The 17,045-nt window shown below is 37.8% G+C and overlaps 1 protein-coding gene across 1 annotated transcript in view; it reads left to right on the top strand.

The window, feature by feature from the left end:
- Positions 1 to 17,045, top strand: part of DOK6 (docking protein 6) — a 395,605-nt gene that overhangs the window by 124,620 nt on the left and 253,940 nt on the right. The window contains exon 2 of the mRNA XM_068993932.1: positions 4,197 to 4,304. Coding sequence (XP_068850033.1) covers positions 4,197 to 4,304 — 108 coding nt within the window. The remainder of the gene's footprint in view (positions 1 to 4,196; positions 4,305 to 17,045) is intronic.

Raw genomic sequence — 17,045 nt, 5'->3', positions numbered from 1 at the left:
ATAGGGCCTAAAGCAGAGCATAGCACACTTTGAAATCCTGCTTGGTAAAGAGGAACAGAGAGGTGATTTCCTCATGCTCCCACGAATTGCATGTTTCTGGTCTGAAGGTGGCTTTCAGCGTGCTGACTCGTGCTGAATTTGACTTCACATTGACACAGAATGGCACTTACAAATTCTCAGCAGCAAGTCCCTTTTTATTATCTGACTCCCATCACAAAGCAAAATGTTTTGAAAAAAACATAAGACAATAAAAGCCAAAAATGAAACCCTCTGCATTTATTAGCATTTATGAAATAATTTAAAAATCAAATAAACATCAAAATATAACTAGTCCACAATCATGATAATTCATACTATTTTTCCCAGTAAATTATTTTATTTTAATCACTTTATTGTGAGATTTTCATTAGACTTTTGAAATATCAAAAATAATTTTATTGAGATAAACAGAAATTGAGGAACTTTTTTGCGAAATGCCTGACCAATAGTCTTCCATACTGTCAGGGTCATGAAAAGTTAAAAAGCTGAGAAACTATCAAAGATCAGAGGAGACTAAGGTGACAGGGGAGGAGACAGGAAGCTCAGGTGGCGCAGTGGCAAAGAACCTGCCTGCCAATGCAGGAGACATAAGAGACACAGGTTCGATCCCTGGGTCAGGAAGATCCCCTGGAGTAGGAAATGGCAACCCACTCTGTTATTCTTGCATGGAGAATCCCATGGCCAGAGGAGCCTGGAGGGTCCATGGGTTTGCAAAGAGCCAGACACAGTTGAGCACTGTCCACACGCAAGGAGACAGGAAACTGAGTCCAGCACGGTCACCTGGTTGGTGTTCAGTCGCTAAGCCATGTCCGACTCTTTTGAGACCTCATCGACAGGCTCCACTGTCCATGGGATTTCCCAGGCAAGAATACTGGAGTGGTTGCCATTTCCTTCTCCAGAGATCTTCCTGACCCAGGGATCAAACCTGTGTCTCCTGCACTGGCAGGCGTATTCTTCACCTCTAAGCCACCAGGGAAACCCTGGACTGGACCCAAAGCGAAATAGGACATTGGTGGGGAAAAACTGATTTCTGAAAAGAATCTGTATTTTTGATAATAGCATTTTACCAATGTTTATTTCTCATTTTTAGAAAAATCTATCATGTTTATTGAGGATGTTAATATTAGGAGAAGTTGGGTGAAATCTTTTACATTTTTGCTAGTGTTTTATAAATCTAGAATTATCCCAAAGCAAGGAAATAATAACTTGAAGGCCTTTGCTTGGTAAACAGTCTATTACATCAGGTCTTTAGCAATCAGTTTTATCTATATGTGGTTGCCTGTTAATGTAATAGCAAAGAGATAAGATACTATCGAAAATACCAAATCTATTTTCCCTTATTATCTGTTATCAGATTTGTTCTATAGCAATATCGAGTGCCTAAATGGAAATACTTATGCCTTCTGACAATGTTTATCTCTCTCTTTAGCAGAAAATAGTGTTGTCCATAGCTGGGACACTGCAGTCAGTGTGTTTGTGTATTTCCATGAACATTACAAGACTTCATTTGAACATCACCATGGTTCCTGAGCAATAAAGTGCACAGGGTACAAGGAAAATAATTCTTCTGTAGGAAAGAACAGAAACTGTATTACCAGAGTTTTGGGTCTCAATTCAGTTTAAACAGGATCTTTCTACCTCAACTAGAATTCCCAACCCACTAAAAATAATCAAGAGATAAATACTACTAATCTATATATGCCCCACTAGTAATCTATATATGTCCCACTTTGCAAATGATGTGTTTATTTATATACCTCCAATCTCTCAAATTTCTACTCAGATTCATGTAACTGTTTTCACTTTCACAATACTCCTATGACTACTACTCTGCTAATAAAACAAAATCTGGAGAAGTATCTGTCTTAGTCATTGTGGGCTGCCATAATGCAATGCTGTAGACTGGGTGACATAAACAACAAACATTAATTTTTTTCACAGTTCTGGGGGCTAGAAGTCCAAGATCAAGGGCCAGTGTGGTCAGGTTCTAAGGAGAGCCCTCTTCCTGGCTTGCCCACAGCCACCATCTCACCACATGCCCACGTGACCTCTCTGTAAGGGCATGGAGAGAGGGCGTGCTCTCTGGTGTCTTGTCTTGATGGTGATGATTTAGGTGCTCAGTCATGTCCTACTCTTTGCAACTCCATGGACTATAGCCCGCCAGACCCCTCTGTCCATGGGATTTTCCAGGCAAGAATATTGGAGTGGGTTGCCATTTCCTTCTCCAGGGGATCTTCCTGACCCAGGAATCGAACCTGAGTCTCCTGCCCTGCAGGTGGTATCCTGCAGGCAGATTCTTTACATAAGAACATAATCCATTAGGACACTAATCCCATCCTGAGGGCCCCACCCTCAAGATCTCATCTAATCCTAATTACCTCCCTAGGGGCCCCACCTCCAAACCATCACATTGGGCTGAGGAATCCAACAAACCATATGCTGATATCATATTATTATCAACATTTATGTTACATCTTCTAATGTTTTACTTTGGGATGGAGATTAATAAGGGGTCAGCAAATAAATAACTAGAACTTTGCGTGTGAAGCACAAGCATGTAGAAAGAAGAGCTGGAGCTCTGAAAGGCTAACTCCTTGTTTCCAGTGAGGGGTTAGGAGACTTGTGATGGGAGGAGACACATCTCCACCTGGTGGAGAAGAGATGCTGTCAGATGTGCTGGAAGCCCAGGGCTGCCCTTCACTCACTTCGCAAAGCCACCAGGAAGGAGCCGGAAAAGCTGGCAAGAGTAAAGTGAAATTGTGTATTTGAATCATTCTGTTTATTCTGCTTTTATGATGAAAAGGTCTTCACGTGACTGTTCTGAGTGCCTTTGAACAGGGTAAAGACTGTCTTCTAGTGAAAAATGAACAATGCACACTCCAGAGGAATTACAGTATCTGGCCTGTATTAGTTCCCAGGTGGCGCTAGTGGTGAAGACGCTGCTTGCCAGTATAGGAGACCTAAAAGATGCTGGTTCGATCCCTGGGTCGGGAAGATCCCCAGGAGAAGGGCATGGCAACCCACTCCAGTATTCTTGCCTGGAAAATCCCATGGACAGAGGAGCCTGGAGGGCTGCAGTCCGTAGGGTTGCAAAGAGTCAAACGCGACTGAAGCTACTTAACCTGCACGTGCATAGCCACTTTGCAGTTTAAATAAAGACATAGAAAAGAAATAGAGTGATCTGATTTTCCGGCAATGGAGAATTATTAACTCCCGCAAAAATATACATTTCTATAAGACTTTGAAATAGGAAATTTGTATTTCTGGACCTCTTCGGTGGTTGAAAAGGAGACTCTTTTAATTACTTTGCCTTAAACATGCCTGTGGAGGGAGGGTGATAAGCGGGGCATGAGTTGATAGTGTAAGAATCAGTCCTGTAAGTCAGGAGGAAGTCCAGAGAGAAGGGCCTGTGTTTGTGTAATACATTCCTCTCTTTTTTTTAAACTGAAGCTGAAGAGATGTTTGTTCAGACAGATGTATGTTCAAATCCTGATACTTTTAACTATCCTAAAGTGCTGGCAACCTCATATAGTGAATATGAGGATTAATGTGTCTAAATTTTTCAATTTACTTAAAATTTATTTTAAAATGCTTATTGCACCAATAAGAACTTAATAAATACTAGTTGCTATGAAAATATAAAGGATGAAACAGATGTATCCATTATAACAAACATCTCTTTCATTTTCTAAAGTAATACATGAGCGTTTAGGTTTTTTAAAATTAATAGTACAAGATAAGTTAATTTTTAAATGTGATGTCTCTCCAAAATAGTAAATTGAGCATTATGAAAGTACGTAAGTTAGTCAATTGTTACTTCATTATCGTGGAAAACAGAATTGTGTGTCACTAGAATGTAAGAATTTTTTATGGTGTTGATACCCAGATGATTTAATTAGACTGAAGAGGATTGGAACCAGTGCACTGAAAATCTCACAACACAAAATTTTTTCACATAAAATTTTATATTTAATATGGTTTTAAAGTTTTGCTGATATATGAAAGAATAACATGCCTATGATCCCAATTTTTTCTCTCTGTAAAACAAGTGCATTTAAAATAATTTATTCCCACTGGCTTAGTTGAATAGATAAACCTCTGATGCTACTAAATGCATGTAAAAAGAGAGAGAATAAGATTCCTGTATTTCCTTTCAGATTTTCAGACGTTGCTGGTTGGTTTTCAAGAAGGCATCTAGTAAAGGACCCAGAAGGCTAGAAAAATTTCCCGATGAGAAGGCAGCATATTTCAGGAACTTTCATAAGGTAAGTCATGGTCTCTGGAATCTCTGGGGAATAACTGGACCCTTGGCAACAACTGTGGAGACATTTCTTTTGATAGATAAAATCTGCAGAGGCCATAATGCATGGCTAGGATAAAACGTCCCTGTGCTGATAAAATGCAAAAGTTATTTTTCTCCTTTATTTTAATCATCTACTGTAAATGCCAGTGGTACCTCTGCAAAATGAAAGGCTCATTTTTATTGCTACTTTGCAAAATGAGATGCCTCATAACTCAACCAGATCATTTCCCAAGGTGCTGAGTAGGCAGTTTCCCTCTGTTCAGGTTAATTGTGCATTTGTTACTTTGATTTTAACTGTGGGCAATGTTTAGGAGATAAAACTTTTGAGGCTGGTGTGAGCAGTGTTAATGACACTGTTAATGTACAAAGCACTTGATGTTTACAGCTTAACAAGAAGGCGATCATTGTGCATGCTGATATATAGAGATGTGGCATAAATCCCATGAGTCAAATATCAATTTCCTAAAAATATGTGAGTATGAGTTGAAAGTTAAAAATATGTAAGAAATCACCGTAGAATGATGCCGAATGTGCTGCTGAAAGTTACCTCTGGTGATAATGTCAAAACGAGTTAGGTATTTGCTAGTAAGATGGAGGATTCATGATCAGAATGCAGAACTGTGGAGCAGTGTTGCTTTTTGACAGAATGCCCACATAAGCTCAGGGAAGACCTTAATTCCTTTATGGCAGTAACATAGAATAAGTTACCCTGAATACTGTAATGAGTCTGTGGAACTTATTTTCTGTAATATATAGTTCTTATTTCTTCTTTTATTAAAAGATAGAGTGCATTCCAGGGATGAGGAGCATGGCAGGGCTAAATAAGCGTAGCACCAAGGATTTTTTGTGAAGAACAGGGAAGCCCTGGCTTGCTGCAGTCCTTGGGGTCGCAAAAGTTGGGCACAGCTTAGCAACTGAACAACAAAGGTTTTTAGGAGAGTGAAACTACCCTTTGTTATAACGGTGAATGTATGCCATTATACATTTGTCCAAAGCCATAAAATATACAACACCAAGAGTGAACCTTGCTATAAAATATGAACTTTGGGTGATTATGTTATATTAAAGCAGATTCATTCATGAGTTATAACAAATGTGCCATCTGGTGAGGATGTTGCTAATGGGAGAGGCTGTCCGTGTGTGTGTGTGCTCAGTCATATCCGACTCTTGCGACCCTGTGGACTGTAGCCCTCCAGGCTTCTTTGTCCATGATCCTCTCCAGACAAGAATACTGGAGTGAGTTGCCATGCACTCCTCCAGGGGATCTTCCTGACCCAGGGATTGAACTTGCATCTCCTGTGTCTCCTGCATTGACAGGTGGATTCTTTACCACTGCACCACCTGGGAAGCCCACGTGCATATGGGGGCAGGCAGTAAAAGGGAAATCTCTGTAATTTCCGCTCAGTATTGCAGTGAACATAAAACTGCTCTAAAAAGTAAAATCTATTAAAAATAGATTATTCAGCAATCATGTGGTAACCAATTGTATTACACAAATAGCTAGCAGTCATTTGTATTAGATTTGAACCTATATCATAAGGCTTAAAATGTGAACTTCTTTAACTCTCTATGAGGTATTCTATATATTAATATACATTTATAACTGGAGAATCCAAGTTTAAGTTCCTGCCAAAACACTTATAAGCTCATGAGAGTTTGGTTTTCTCTTGAGTACATGGATTTTAAAATCATTATATCACATGTCTGTTTTTAGAGGAAAAGATATTTGTAGCCTGAAGTCATGTTGATATTTTGTATGATGATAAAGATCGTGACAATAGTTTTAAACCTGACTTAATAAGAAACTACCAGGTATGTCTGTGACATTGAGTTTTTGAGTAAAATTTTGAAAGACTAAGCATAGTATATGTTCTGTGGATTCCTGGTCAGAACACTTGCCTGCTGGTCATTGATGTGTCCTGGCTGCCCACTCTCTAGCCAGTGCATCTAGAGTCCTCATACTCAGCCATCTTTTACTTGACAAACGGCAACATTCCAGTATTGTAACCACTTATTAGGGTTAATAGTTTAGACTGAAATAAGGTATCTGATTTATACCTTGCCCTGGGCTCTTCACTGGGAATACTGAGATATACGTACCCTGAAAGAGTTTGTATTCCAGTGAAAAGACACCCATATGCAGATAACTTTAATTCAATATGAGCAAGTCTTAATAAATTGAAAAGAGTTGAAGTCATAAAGAGTGTGTTCTCTGACCATAAATAATTTAAATTAGAAGTTGGCGTTATCAAGTAAACTCTAATTATTTGGGAATTAGCATATTCCAAGGGGTAATAATCAAAAAGGAAATGCAGTAGTCACAGAGGCTATTAGCAAATATTCTAAACTCAAAAATCATAAAATACAAGTATCAACATGTGTGGAATATAGAACTACATGAGTAATTATAGGGAAATGTATATCTGTAAGTTCTTACATTACCAAGAAACAATAAATGGAGAAGAAAATATCAATGAAATAAAAACCAAAGTAATAATAAGGAAATTTTATAAAGTCCATAGCTGCTTCTTTAAAAAAAAAAAAATTACTTGATAAACTGTTAACCAAATTTATCAAGAAAAAAATATTTTAAAAAATCAAAGACTGGGATGAGTAGATGGGTTATCCACTACAAATTCTACAAATATTAAAAGGATAATAAGAGTATATTGTGAGCAAATGTGATTTAAAATTTTTGACAAATTAAGTGAAATAGACAAACTCCTTGAAAGACACAAACCACCCAGGCTTATTCAGTAGTTCAAGATCTAATAAAAACTTTTAACTTACAGTTCAATAATATTCCTACCAAAAAATCTTGATCTCCATATCATTTCACTTGTTAATTAATACTATAACATATTTAAAGTGAAAAAAGAATCCACATAAATTCTTAAGGAAAATATAAAGAGGAAACCCTTTCGAACTCACTTTATCAGACTGATAAAACCAAAACCGAAAACCAAAACTAGACAAAGATGTCATATGGTTAATTTAGCAAATGCTGGCCATTGTTTATCTAGACTAGATATGATGGTGATTTCAATGAATTTGATATTATTGAAGTTGGAGGTTAAAGGACAAATTTTGGGTATAGTTTGTGAAAACAGACTGAAAGTACTTATGGATTGAATGTAGTATGTAAATGAAGGGTTGGACTCATGTACTTGAGCAACAGAGATGAGAAATGGTGCAGTTTATGAAGATGAGGAAGACAGAAGAGCAGCCTTTGAGTACAAATCAGAAGATTTCACTTAGCATATGTTAAATTTGAAATGTATATTAGGTATTCAAACTAAAATGTCAAGTAGTCAATTAGATAAACAGATGTGGGCTTGGGTGGGAGAAATGTCACTGTTAAAGTTATTCATTTGACTGTCATTGGCCTGTTGATAGTGCTTTACTCTGGAGCACTGGATAAAATGTCATTAGGAGAAAATGAAGGAAAAGGAGATAATTAACATTCCAACACTTAGAGGATTAGCAGAGGTGGAGGGTCCAGGAGAGAAAGCTGAGACCAGCAGGCAGTAAGAGCAGAAGAATAACTTGAAGGGTAGACCATTGGAAACTAAGAGAAAACTGGGCTAAAAACACTTGAACATACAGTTTTTAAAAATTCTGAACGAATGGTCATCTGTGTCTAGTTGTAGAGATTGAGAAAGGTGACAGAAAAGGGACTGTTGGATTTATAACATGGTCTTCGATGCCTTTGCCAAGAATTTTTTCAATGAAATATGGGGACTAATTTCACTTGGAGTAGCTTACATGAGATTGAGGGGGAAGAAACAAACAGCAACCCAGGCAATTATTTTCAAGATATTTTGCTGTAAAATTGAGCCTGTGTATAACAGTTGTTTTTAAAATATGAAATGTATTTAATATCCTTGTATGCCAGTGGGAATAATCTAGTAGACTAAAGATGCAATGATTAGATGTTTCCTTTGTATAATGATAGGGTTTGGTCTTTAACAGAACCAGAGAGCTTTCATTTTAACAAAAAAAGAAGAAGAAAATGACTGTAGATATAAATGGGTTAAATAAAAATTAATGTTAGAAAACTATCACTAACACTTTTAAAACATACACAGTTTACGTATGTGAGCTTTCTCCAGTCTGTGAAAATTGAGTCACGAAAGATCCTGCGGAGCACAGTGAGAATAGGAATGGTTCATCGTCTAATAAATAACTAAACAGATATCACTGACTGTAGCTTGGCGCTTCCTAAAGCACATTAATAACTAGATTCAGTGTATGTGACAGCTAAAATGTACTTTTCTGGTGGGTGTGTTAGGAAGATTAAAGTTTTCTGTTATTGCAACTTATCCTTCACAGCATTCGAGAGCCTAATTCTGTTTCCTACTGATTTAAATTTCCTTTCAGAAATTTTATCTTATTTTTTCTTTGGTGATTGCAAAGTAATACCATGAAGTAGAGACCAGTTTTGATATAGAAGAACAATTTCGTCATGATTCATCAGTAATAAGAAATCTTAAAGGGTGTTTTCAGGAAAATATATAAATGGTCTCTTCTCTTATTTTAATACTGTTTTAGCAAGTTTTGCCTAATGCTTGACTGGCTATTTTATTATAGGCTTAGAGTGAAAAAAAAAAAAAATCACAAGCTTTCCACTTTGTATATGTTAAGTCTGAAATGTCTCTTAGGTGAGTGAAAAAAAAAATCACAAGCTTTCCACTTTGTATATGTTAAGTCTGAAATGTCTCTTAGGCATCCAAACCAAAATATTCGTATCAACCTCACTACTTCTCTTCTTCTTCCTACAGTCTTAAGTAGCTCCATGACACTGATTTTTGCTTCTTTTTTTTTCTTAATATACAGCTAGCATTATTTAAAGTCTCATTTATCATCTCTTCTATTAGTCAATACTGCCATTCTTTATCACTCACACACAATAAAGTTGTACCTAGCCATCAAAATTATATCACCTTTAGGCAACTCTGATGTTCGTCAAGTTAAAGTAAAAACTTTCCATGTAAATATTTGCTTTCACTGGATGAGATAAGGAACATACAGGTGCATCTTGCCTATAAAAGTAATTTCCATTCTGCTACGAAGGAAAAGAGGCTTGCCCTGAATATGGGGAGGTGACAATCAAACCCAATTCAGTATAACAAATAAAGTGCTATTTTAATTAGATATATAAAAAATTTTGGCCACCTGATGCAAGGAGCTGACTCATTGGAAAAGACCCTGATGTTGGGAAAGATTGAAGGCAATAGAAGCAGGCAACAGAAAATGAGATGGTCAGATAGCATCACTGATTCAATGAAAAACAGGGAAGCCTGGCATGCCGCAGTCCTTGGTGTCACAAAGTCAGACACGACTTAGTGACTGAACAGCAACAGCAAGATACATTGTTCTGTGAGACAACAATGTCCAGTGACAAAATAGATACTGAAGTTCAGAGGATGAAGATAAGATGCTCTTCTTCTTTTCCCGGTAGGGAGAGTCGCCCTCCTTCTCTAGGAGTACTGAGCCATAAAGAAGATACTACCTGTGAACTCTCTGAGGCTAGAGCAGTCAGAAAATGTTGAGTTCTTATCATTATCGTCTTATGTTTTTACAGTCTGAGAAAGTAAGGTTATAAATAGCTAACTATAATGAAATACGATGAAATGTGGTAATAAAAGTACAAGGGAACGGTTGTCTACCTCTGGAGAACAGGACTTTCCAAGGCGCTTCTTTAGATCACTCTGTTTTTGACAAAGCAAAATAATGGAGAGGAATGCATTATATGAGGGAGAAAAGGTGAATAAACATACTGAAAAGTTACACTGTATGGTGAGTTGAAGAAAATCTGAGGTATCTATCTAGTGTTGGCGAAGCTTGAGAGGACTACGGTGATGGATGGTAAGCTCGAAGGACGTGGATGGGGTCAGTGAAGGGTCATAAATGCCTTCCATGTGACTTTGACCTTTGTCCTTTAAGCAGCAGAGCAGTTGTGAAGGGTTTTAAATGGTTTTTCATATCATCAAATATGTATTTAGAAAAAAACAGTTTGTGTGACATCACGTCAAATGGATAGGCTAGTAGAATATACATAGAGAAACAATATAATGAAATGCTGTAATATTGTCATTTCCCCAAAATAGACAACACACTCCTGAATGGTGAAAGGTGAAGTGAATGAAGAGGAGATAGATTTTGGTGATATTTTCCAGATACAGTCAAGGAGAATTAGGAAGACTTACTGGAGACGTGGACGGACCTAGTGTCTGTCATACAGAATGAAGTAAGTCAGAAGGAGAAACAAAGTATCATATATTAGTGCATATGTGTGCAATCTAGAAAACGGTACAGATGAACTGGTTTCCAGGGCAGGGCTGGAGATGCAAATGTGGACGACGGGCATGTAAACCAGGGGGCAGGGAGGGCGGGATGAGCTGGGAGAGTGGCACTGGCACACATGCGCCGCCGCGTGTTAGAGTGGGGGCCTGCAGCACAGCACAGGGGCTCTGCGCGGGGCTCGGGCTGGCCCAGAGGGGCGGACTGGGGACGGGAGAGGGGCCCACGAGGCAGGGGCACGCGTCTCCATACACCCCCTGCACACTGTCGCACAGGAGGCGCTAACACAGCCCTGCAAAACACCCGCAGTAAGAAAAAAGCCTTAGTGACTGATTGGATATTGGGGAAATGGAAGAGACAGGAGTGAGACTTGATGCCTTTCAGGAACTGGATGAGGGATGGGCGGTCGTGCTGTTCACAGAGACAGGGTGAAGAAAAGGTCATTGTTCGCACGTTAGATTTTGAGGGATTTATATATGGTATATACATGTATCTACTATTAAACAGTTGGAAGTGCAGCCAGATTATAGTGAAACTACCCAGGAGATCAATTGAAGAGAATTCTTATGAAGATGAGTGTATATTAACATCTGTAAAACCTTGAAGTGAAATGAAAGTGAAAGTCGCTCAGTCGTGTCTGACTCTTTGTGACCCCGTGGACTATACAGACCATGGAATTCTCCAGGCCAGAATACTGGAGTGGGTAGCTGTTCCCTTCTCTGGGGGATCTTCCCAACCCAGGGATCAAACCCAGGTTTCCTGCATTGCAAGAGGATTCTTTACCAGCTGAGTCACAAGGGAAGCCCAAGAATACTGGAGTGGGTAGCCAATCCCTTCTCCAGATGATCTTCCTGACCCAGGAATTGAACTGGGGTCTTCTGAATTGCAGGCAGATTCTTTACCAACTAAGCTATCAGGGAAGCCCCTTATCAGTATAAAATAAATCATTTTCCCTAAAAGACACTGACCTTAGTTCCAAACTTCGGGTGACATCAGGATATTTCACAGATATTTCAATTATAAATTTATCTAGACTTACAAACCAAAAGGTAGAAACTTGGACTGAAAAAAAAAAAAAAACAGCTAATTCAAGGAATGTTAGAATATTATGAAAAGTCCCGTTTAAGTGAGAAACTGCTAGTAAAATAAACATGAAAATCCTAACCAGTATTATTTATAAAATGTATAGTCACTACCAAGACTCTTTAAATATACTTCTAGCTGAAAAACGGAATAATTCTAAAGAGATAATTCTAAAGTCTTCTGGAATTTTAATGCTGGAGAAGACTCTTGAGAGTCCCTTGGACAGCAAGGAGATGAAACCAGTCAATCCTAACTCTGAATGTTCATTGGAACAACTGATGCTGAAGCTGAGGCTCCAGCACGTTGGCCATGAGATGAGAAGAACCGACTCACTGGAAAAGACCCTGATGCTGGGAACGATTGGAGACCAAAGGGGAGACAAAAGATTGAAGACAACCCAGAGAATGAGATGGTTCGATTGCATGGCTGACTCAACGAACATGGATGTGAGCAAACTCTGGAGAAAGTGGAGGACAGAGGAACCTGGTGTGCTGCAGTCCGTGGGGCCACAAAGACTCGGGCACAACGTAGAGACTGAGCAACAGCAACAGCCTCTGACAGGCAGGTCAATAAAGGTCTCTGTGTGAAAGAACGTGGCATATTTAAAAATCTTTGTTTTCCCTCAAGCATTGATAGTCAGTCCAATTATCAGATCACCAGAACTGGGGGAAAAAAAAAAAGACTTCATTTTCAAGATGGCCTAAAGATATAGACCTTTATGGATTTTCCAAATTATTCAATTTGTTAATGTTTAAATACTAAAGCTGAAACTCCAATACTTTGGCCACCTCATATAAAGAGTTGACTCATTGGAAAAGACCCTGATGCTGGGAGGGATTGGAGGCAAGAGGAGAAGGGGACAACAGAGGATGAGATGAGTGGATGGCATCACCGACTCAATGGACACGAGTTTGAGTGAACTCCGGGAGTTGGTGATGGACGGGGGGCCTGGCATGCTGCGATTTATGGGGTCACAAAGAGTCGGACACGACTGAGTAACTGAACTGAACTGAAATACCTTAAACTTGTGATTAGTCAGTTATTTTGATATGCTCTAAAATACTCTGTAGTGTTCAATAGCAATTAATTAAAATAATTAATCAAATGAAATGTTTCGAACCTAAGTGAGGGGCTTCTGAAAAATAATCTAAAGATACAATTATTTCTGCACCAAGTTTAAATTAATGCTATACTCTATATGGAACATACATATTCTAGAGCTTATGAGTATTAATGATCTCATTTAGACATTTGATATGTTTACTGTGAGAGAGATCTTGCAGCATAAATCAATTTTTATATGAAACTGCCATAAGATGGTATGTACTTTTTTTTACTTCTTGGCAGAAAGAAATTTGAAATTCAAATCACTAGCTGCTGAAGCGAGTTATTAAAAATGCATTAGGGTTGAAAATGTGGCTGTATATAATTGTCATAACAGATATTCAAAACAAATTTATCCTCAATGAAAACTGAGCTAAAGCAATTTACATAGAATCAGCAAATAAATTTTCCTTAATTTCCTAAGCAGATGAAAAAGAAACAGTTTATAGAAATTTTAACAAAGTAAATATGAGTACAGTCTGTGGGGAGGAAAATATAAATAAAGTCTCTTAAAAGGATGAATGAAGATAGACCTATGAGAAGTTCTACGTGACGCAAGAAAAGCAATGCTCGTTTTGGGACCAGTCTTATTTCTAAATCCCCGACAACCTGACATTGAAAACATCATTTTATTCCATCCTCTTTACTCCTATTGGAGTTGTCAGTATTTAACTATATGTAAACATCCAAGAGAATTGGGGAAAAGATGAAAATGTCCTTATGAAGACTAGCCACCTATAAATAGAGCGTATCCTTTTGCTAGAAGGAAAAGCATTGGGAACTGTGAAAGTAGCACTGTGTACAATGTGATGTCTTGAAGATTTTCTCTTTGATTCCATGAAGAAATAGCTTAATGCTTAGATGAGCAGCTCCTGGGCACCATGTGAAGAATAATCATTGGTGTGGATCCTCCTGAAACCCCTCGAGAAGTTCCCGTAAGTGAACTTCTGGGATAAGTTCACTGGAACAAGTGAGTGATATTCACTTATTCAGGTTAGGGCATTGTATCCACTTGTGTATTTACTCATTGATTCATTCATCCTCCTATAATCCCTTAGTTTGAAGATATCTCAGTTTCTTGAACAGAAGCTTCCATGGACACACACCTTGGTTCCTGCAGCAGTCACAGTTAATCCATGGTCATTTATTAATTGTCTCATAATATCTGAGTGCTAGTGCTAGTCATTCAGGGAAGGCTCATGGAAATGGAATACAAAGGTTGGTTTGATGTGGGATAAGATGAAGGGGGGCTATGCCCAAGGCTGGATGCACTTGACTGGCAGAGGTGGAGATCAGCAAGAAAGGCCAAGGGTAAAGACTTCTAGATGGAGAGAATTTGTAAAGTTGTGCTCCCAAAATAATAAGGAACTTGCAGAGGTAGACTTGATCTTTGTAATTTTGAGTCAAGGCCAGTTGAAATTTTGCAGCATCTAAGAAATCTTCAGTAATGATCATTCTGTGTGGTTTAAGGAAGTCTTAGAAAAGCTACCACTCAGTCATCATGATTTGTTTATTACCTACTGGTCCATGAGAGTCATCTCTTCTGTGAGTAATAGGAATCACACTCTTAGAAAATATCTGTAAGAGTATTCTGGGCTTGATTTAGAGTATGCAGCAGTAAGATTTATGTTAGGAAAATTACTGTCTTTGTTCACTTTTTTAAACTCTCACTTGTGTGTAGGCAGTCATACACAGTGGTACTACATCAGGAGAAAGTGTAGTGTGATTTAAACAATGTCTTTCTCTCACTTTCCTATCTGTAAAATGCAAATAATATTATAGCTCAGAAAGTAAGATGACAATTTCATGTAAGATGATGTGTAAATGTAAAACAGCTAGGGTTATACAAGTCATTTCTGCCTCAGATTTTGCATCTTTGAAACCAGGGACATTTTTCATACCAACTTTAAAAAATTCTGAGACCAATTTGCATGATAAAGTAATTCGTAGTTTCAAACAAGCCATTTTCCCTGGTAAATCAGATAGTAATTTGAGAAAGAATATTCAACAGCATGATTTTGTTATGACATTATTTCCATCATTTCTGAAGCATTTTTACATATATATAATGGATTTAGATCCAGTGCCCTTAATTATTATTTCAGAATATCATCAATGCATCTGGAGTTTTTCAAAATCTCTTTTTAACCATTAACAAACTCGACTTAATTGTCTAATATCTGACAGATGCAGCAGGAGAAATGATAATTGCATAATGTTCACTGAGGATAAATTGTTTTTCTATCATTAATGGAATGTCATGTATTACATTTCAAGTAATGAATGCATATTTATTTACAACTTACAATTTTAAGGATGTTTCAGTGAGACTTTATTCTTGAATTATGACTTTGTGCCTTGCTATAAATATCTATGTAGCATCTTTTATAGATAATGGTGTTTAATGTTTGTTTCAAATTTATATAATATTTTAAAAATTATAAATCCTTTTTACATCTAATACTTCAGTAACAAAAGGTAAAATTTTAATCGCCCATGAAACAATCTTAAGTTAGAAACTAATAATATCCTCTAACCTGATTTTATTTAGAGAACATATTCTTAGTTCAAGGAACCATAGGCTTTGAGAGTCAGTGAAATTCTTGTTTTGATGATAATTATTGCATTTGTTAAATTATGTGTAGAAATAATTTTGAAATCAAAATTATTTTTATACATAATTTGATGTCTAGACTGAAGAGGTGATTGAATTCCTTATATACAATATTCAGGGAAATTAATGTTTTTCCCCTATTTATTTGGAGACAAAGAGAGAAAATAAGAGAGAGATTGTTAAGTGTTATGCAACTATTTTCCCCCTAGTTTTCCTTTGAAACAAGTTAATCATAGAAATCCGGGTACTATAAAATTAAAGTTTAATCAGATTTGCAGTAGACTGTATTTCTCCACTAATCCTTTTACCCTCTCATAAAAAGGTTTTCTTGGTGTATTGGGAATTGTCCTAATCATGGAGCTACTAGGAAGTTCTCATAGTCTTAGAGCTGGTACACCTGACTCGCTGATGGTGGACCTAAAAGTCAGCTTTGCTCTCTTTTATTCCAGTTCTACCTTGCAAGTAAACTCACAAGGTCAGACCCATTATTATCCCCCAAGCTTGGATATATTATGCACTATAATCACATTCGAACAATAATTGGAATGTTGCTTTCACTTTAATGGCAACCCACTCCAGTATTCTTGCCTGGGAAATCCCATGGACAGCGGAGTCTACAGTCCATGGGGTTGCAGAAAGTCGAACACGGCTTAGCAACTAAACAACTAAAACAGTGAACATACTCTTTTCCACTCTGTGTCCTTTACTAGAGAAACATAATTGTTCCCATTAGCTATATTAGGAGTTATCACATACTAGGCCATAGAGAGCTGAGCGGAAGACTAACTCAGAGCACTGGGAAGTTGTAATTGTCATATAATTAATAGCAGATAACCTGCTAGAATTTCATTAGAATATCATTCAGTTGACTTTCTATGGAAAGTGGATTTCCCTCCCTCCCTCTCTCCCTCCCTCTCTTCCCTCTCTTCCCTCTCTCCCTTCCCCTCTTCCCTCTCCTTCCTTCCTTCTTTTTGTTTTTCTAGCATGATAGGAAAAAAAAAAAAATGACCTTTTCCAGTTCTGGCCACAGGACTGGCCAAATTTCTCCAAGCTAGGCTTCAGCAATACATGAACCGTGAACTTCCAGATGTTCAAGTTGGTTTTAGAAAAGGCAGAAGAACCAGAGATCAAATTGCCAACATCTGCTGGATCATTGAAAAAGCAAGAGTTCCAGAAAAGCATCTAAGTCTGCTTTGTTGACTATGCCAAAGCCAGTGACTGTGTGGATCACAATAAGCTGTGGAAAATTCTGAAAGAGTTGGAAATACCAGACCACCTGGCCTGCCTCTTGAGAAATCTGTATGCAGGTCAGGAAGCAACAGTTAGAACTGGACATGGAACAACAGACTGCTTCCAAATAGGAAAAAGAGTATGTCAAGGCTGCATATTGTCACCCTGCTTATTTAACTTATATGCAGAGTACATCATGAGAAACGCTGAGCTTGAGGAAGCACAAGCTGGAATCAAGATTGCCAGGAGAAATATCAATAACCTCAGATATGCAGATGACACCATCCTTATGGCAGAAAGTGAAGAAGAACTAAAGAGACTCTTGATGAAAGTGAAGAGGAGAGTGAAAAAGTTGGCTTAAATCTCAAC

This window comes from Capricornis sumatraensis, chromosome 21 (genome assembly GCF_032405125.1).
Source record: "Capricornis sumatraensis isolate serow.1 chromosome 21, serow.2, whole genome shotgun sequence".
NCBI lineage: Eukaryota > Metazoa > Chordata > Mammalia > Artiodactyla > Bovidae > Capricornis > Capricornis sumatraensis.
This window is presented reverse-complemented; position numbering and strand designations above follow the sequence as displayed.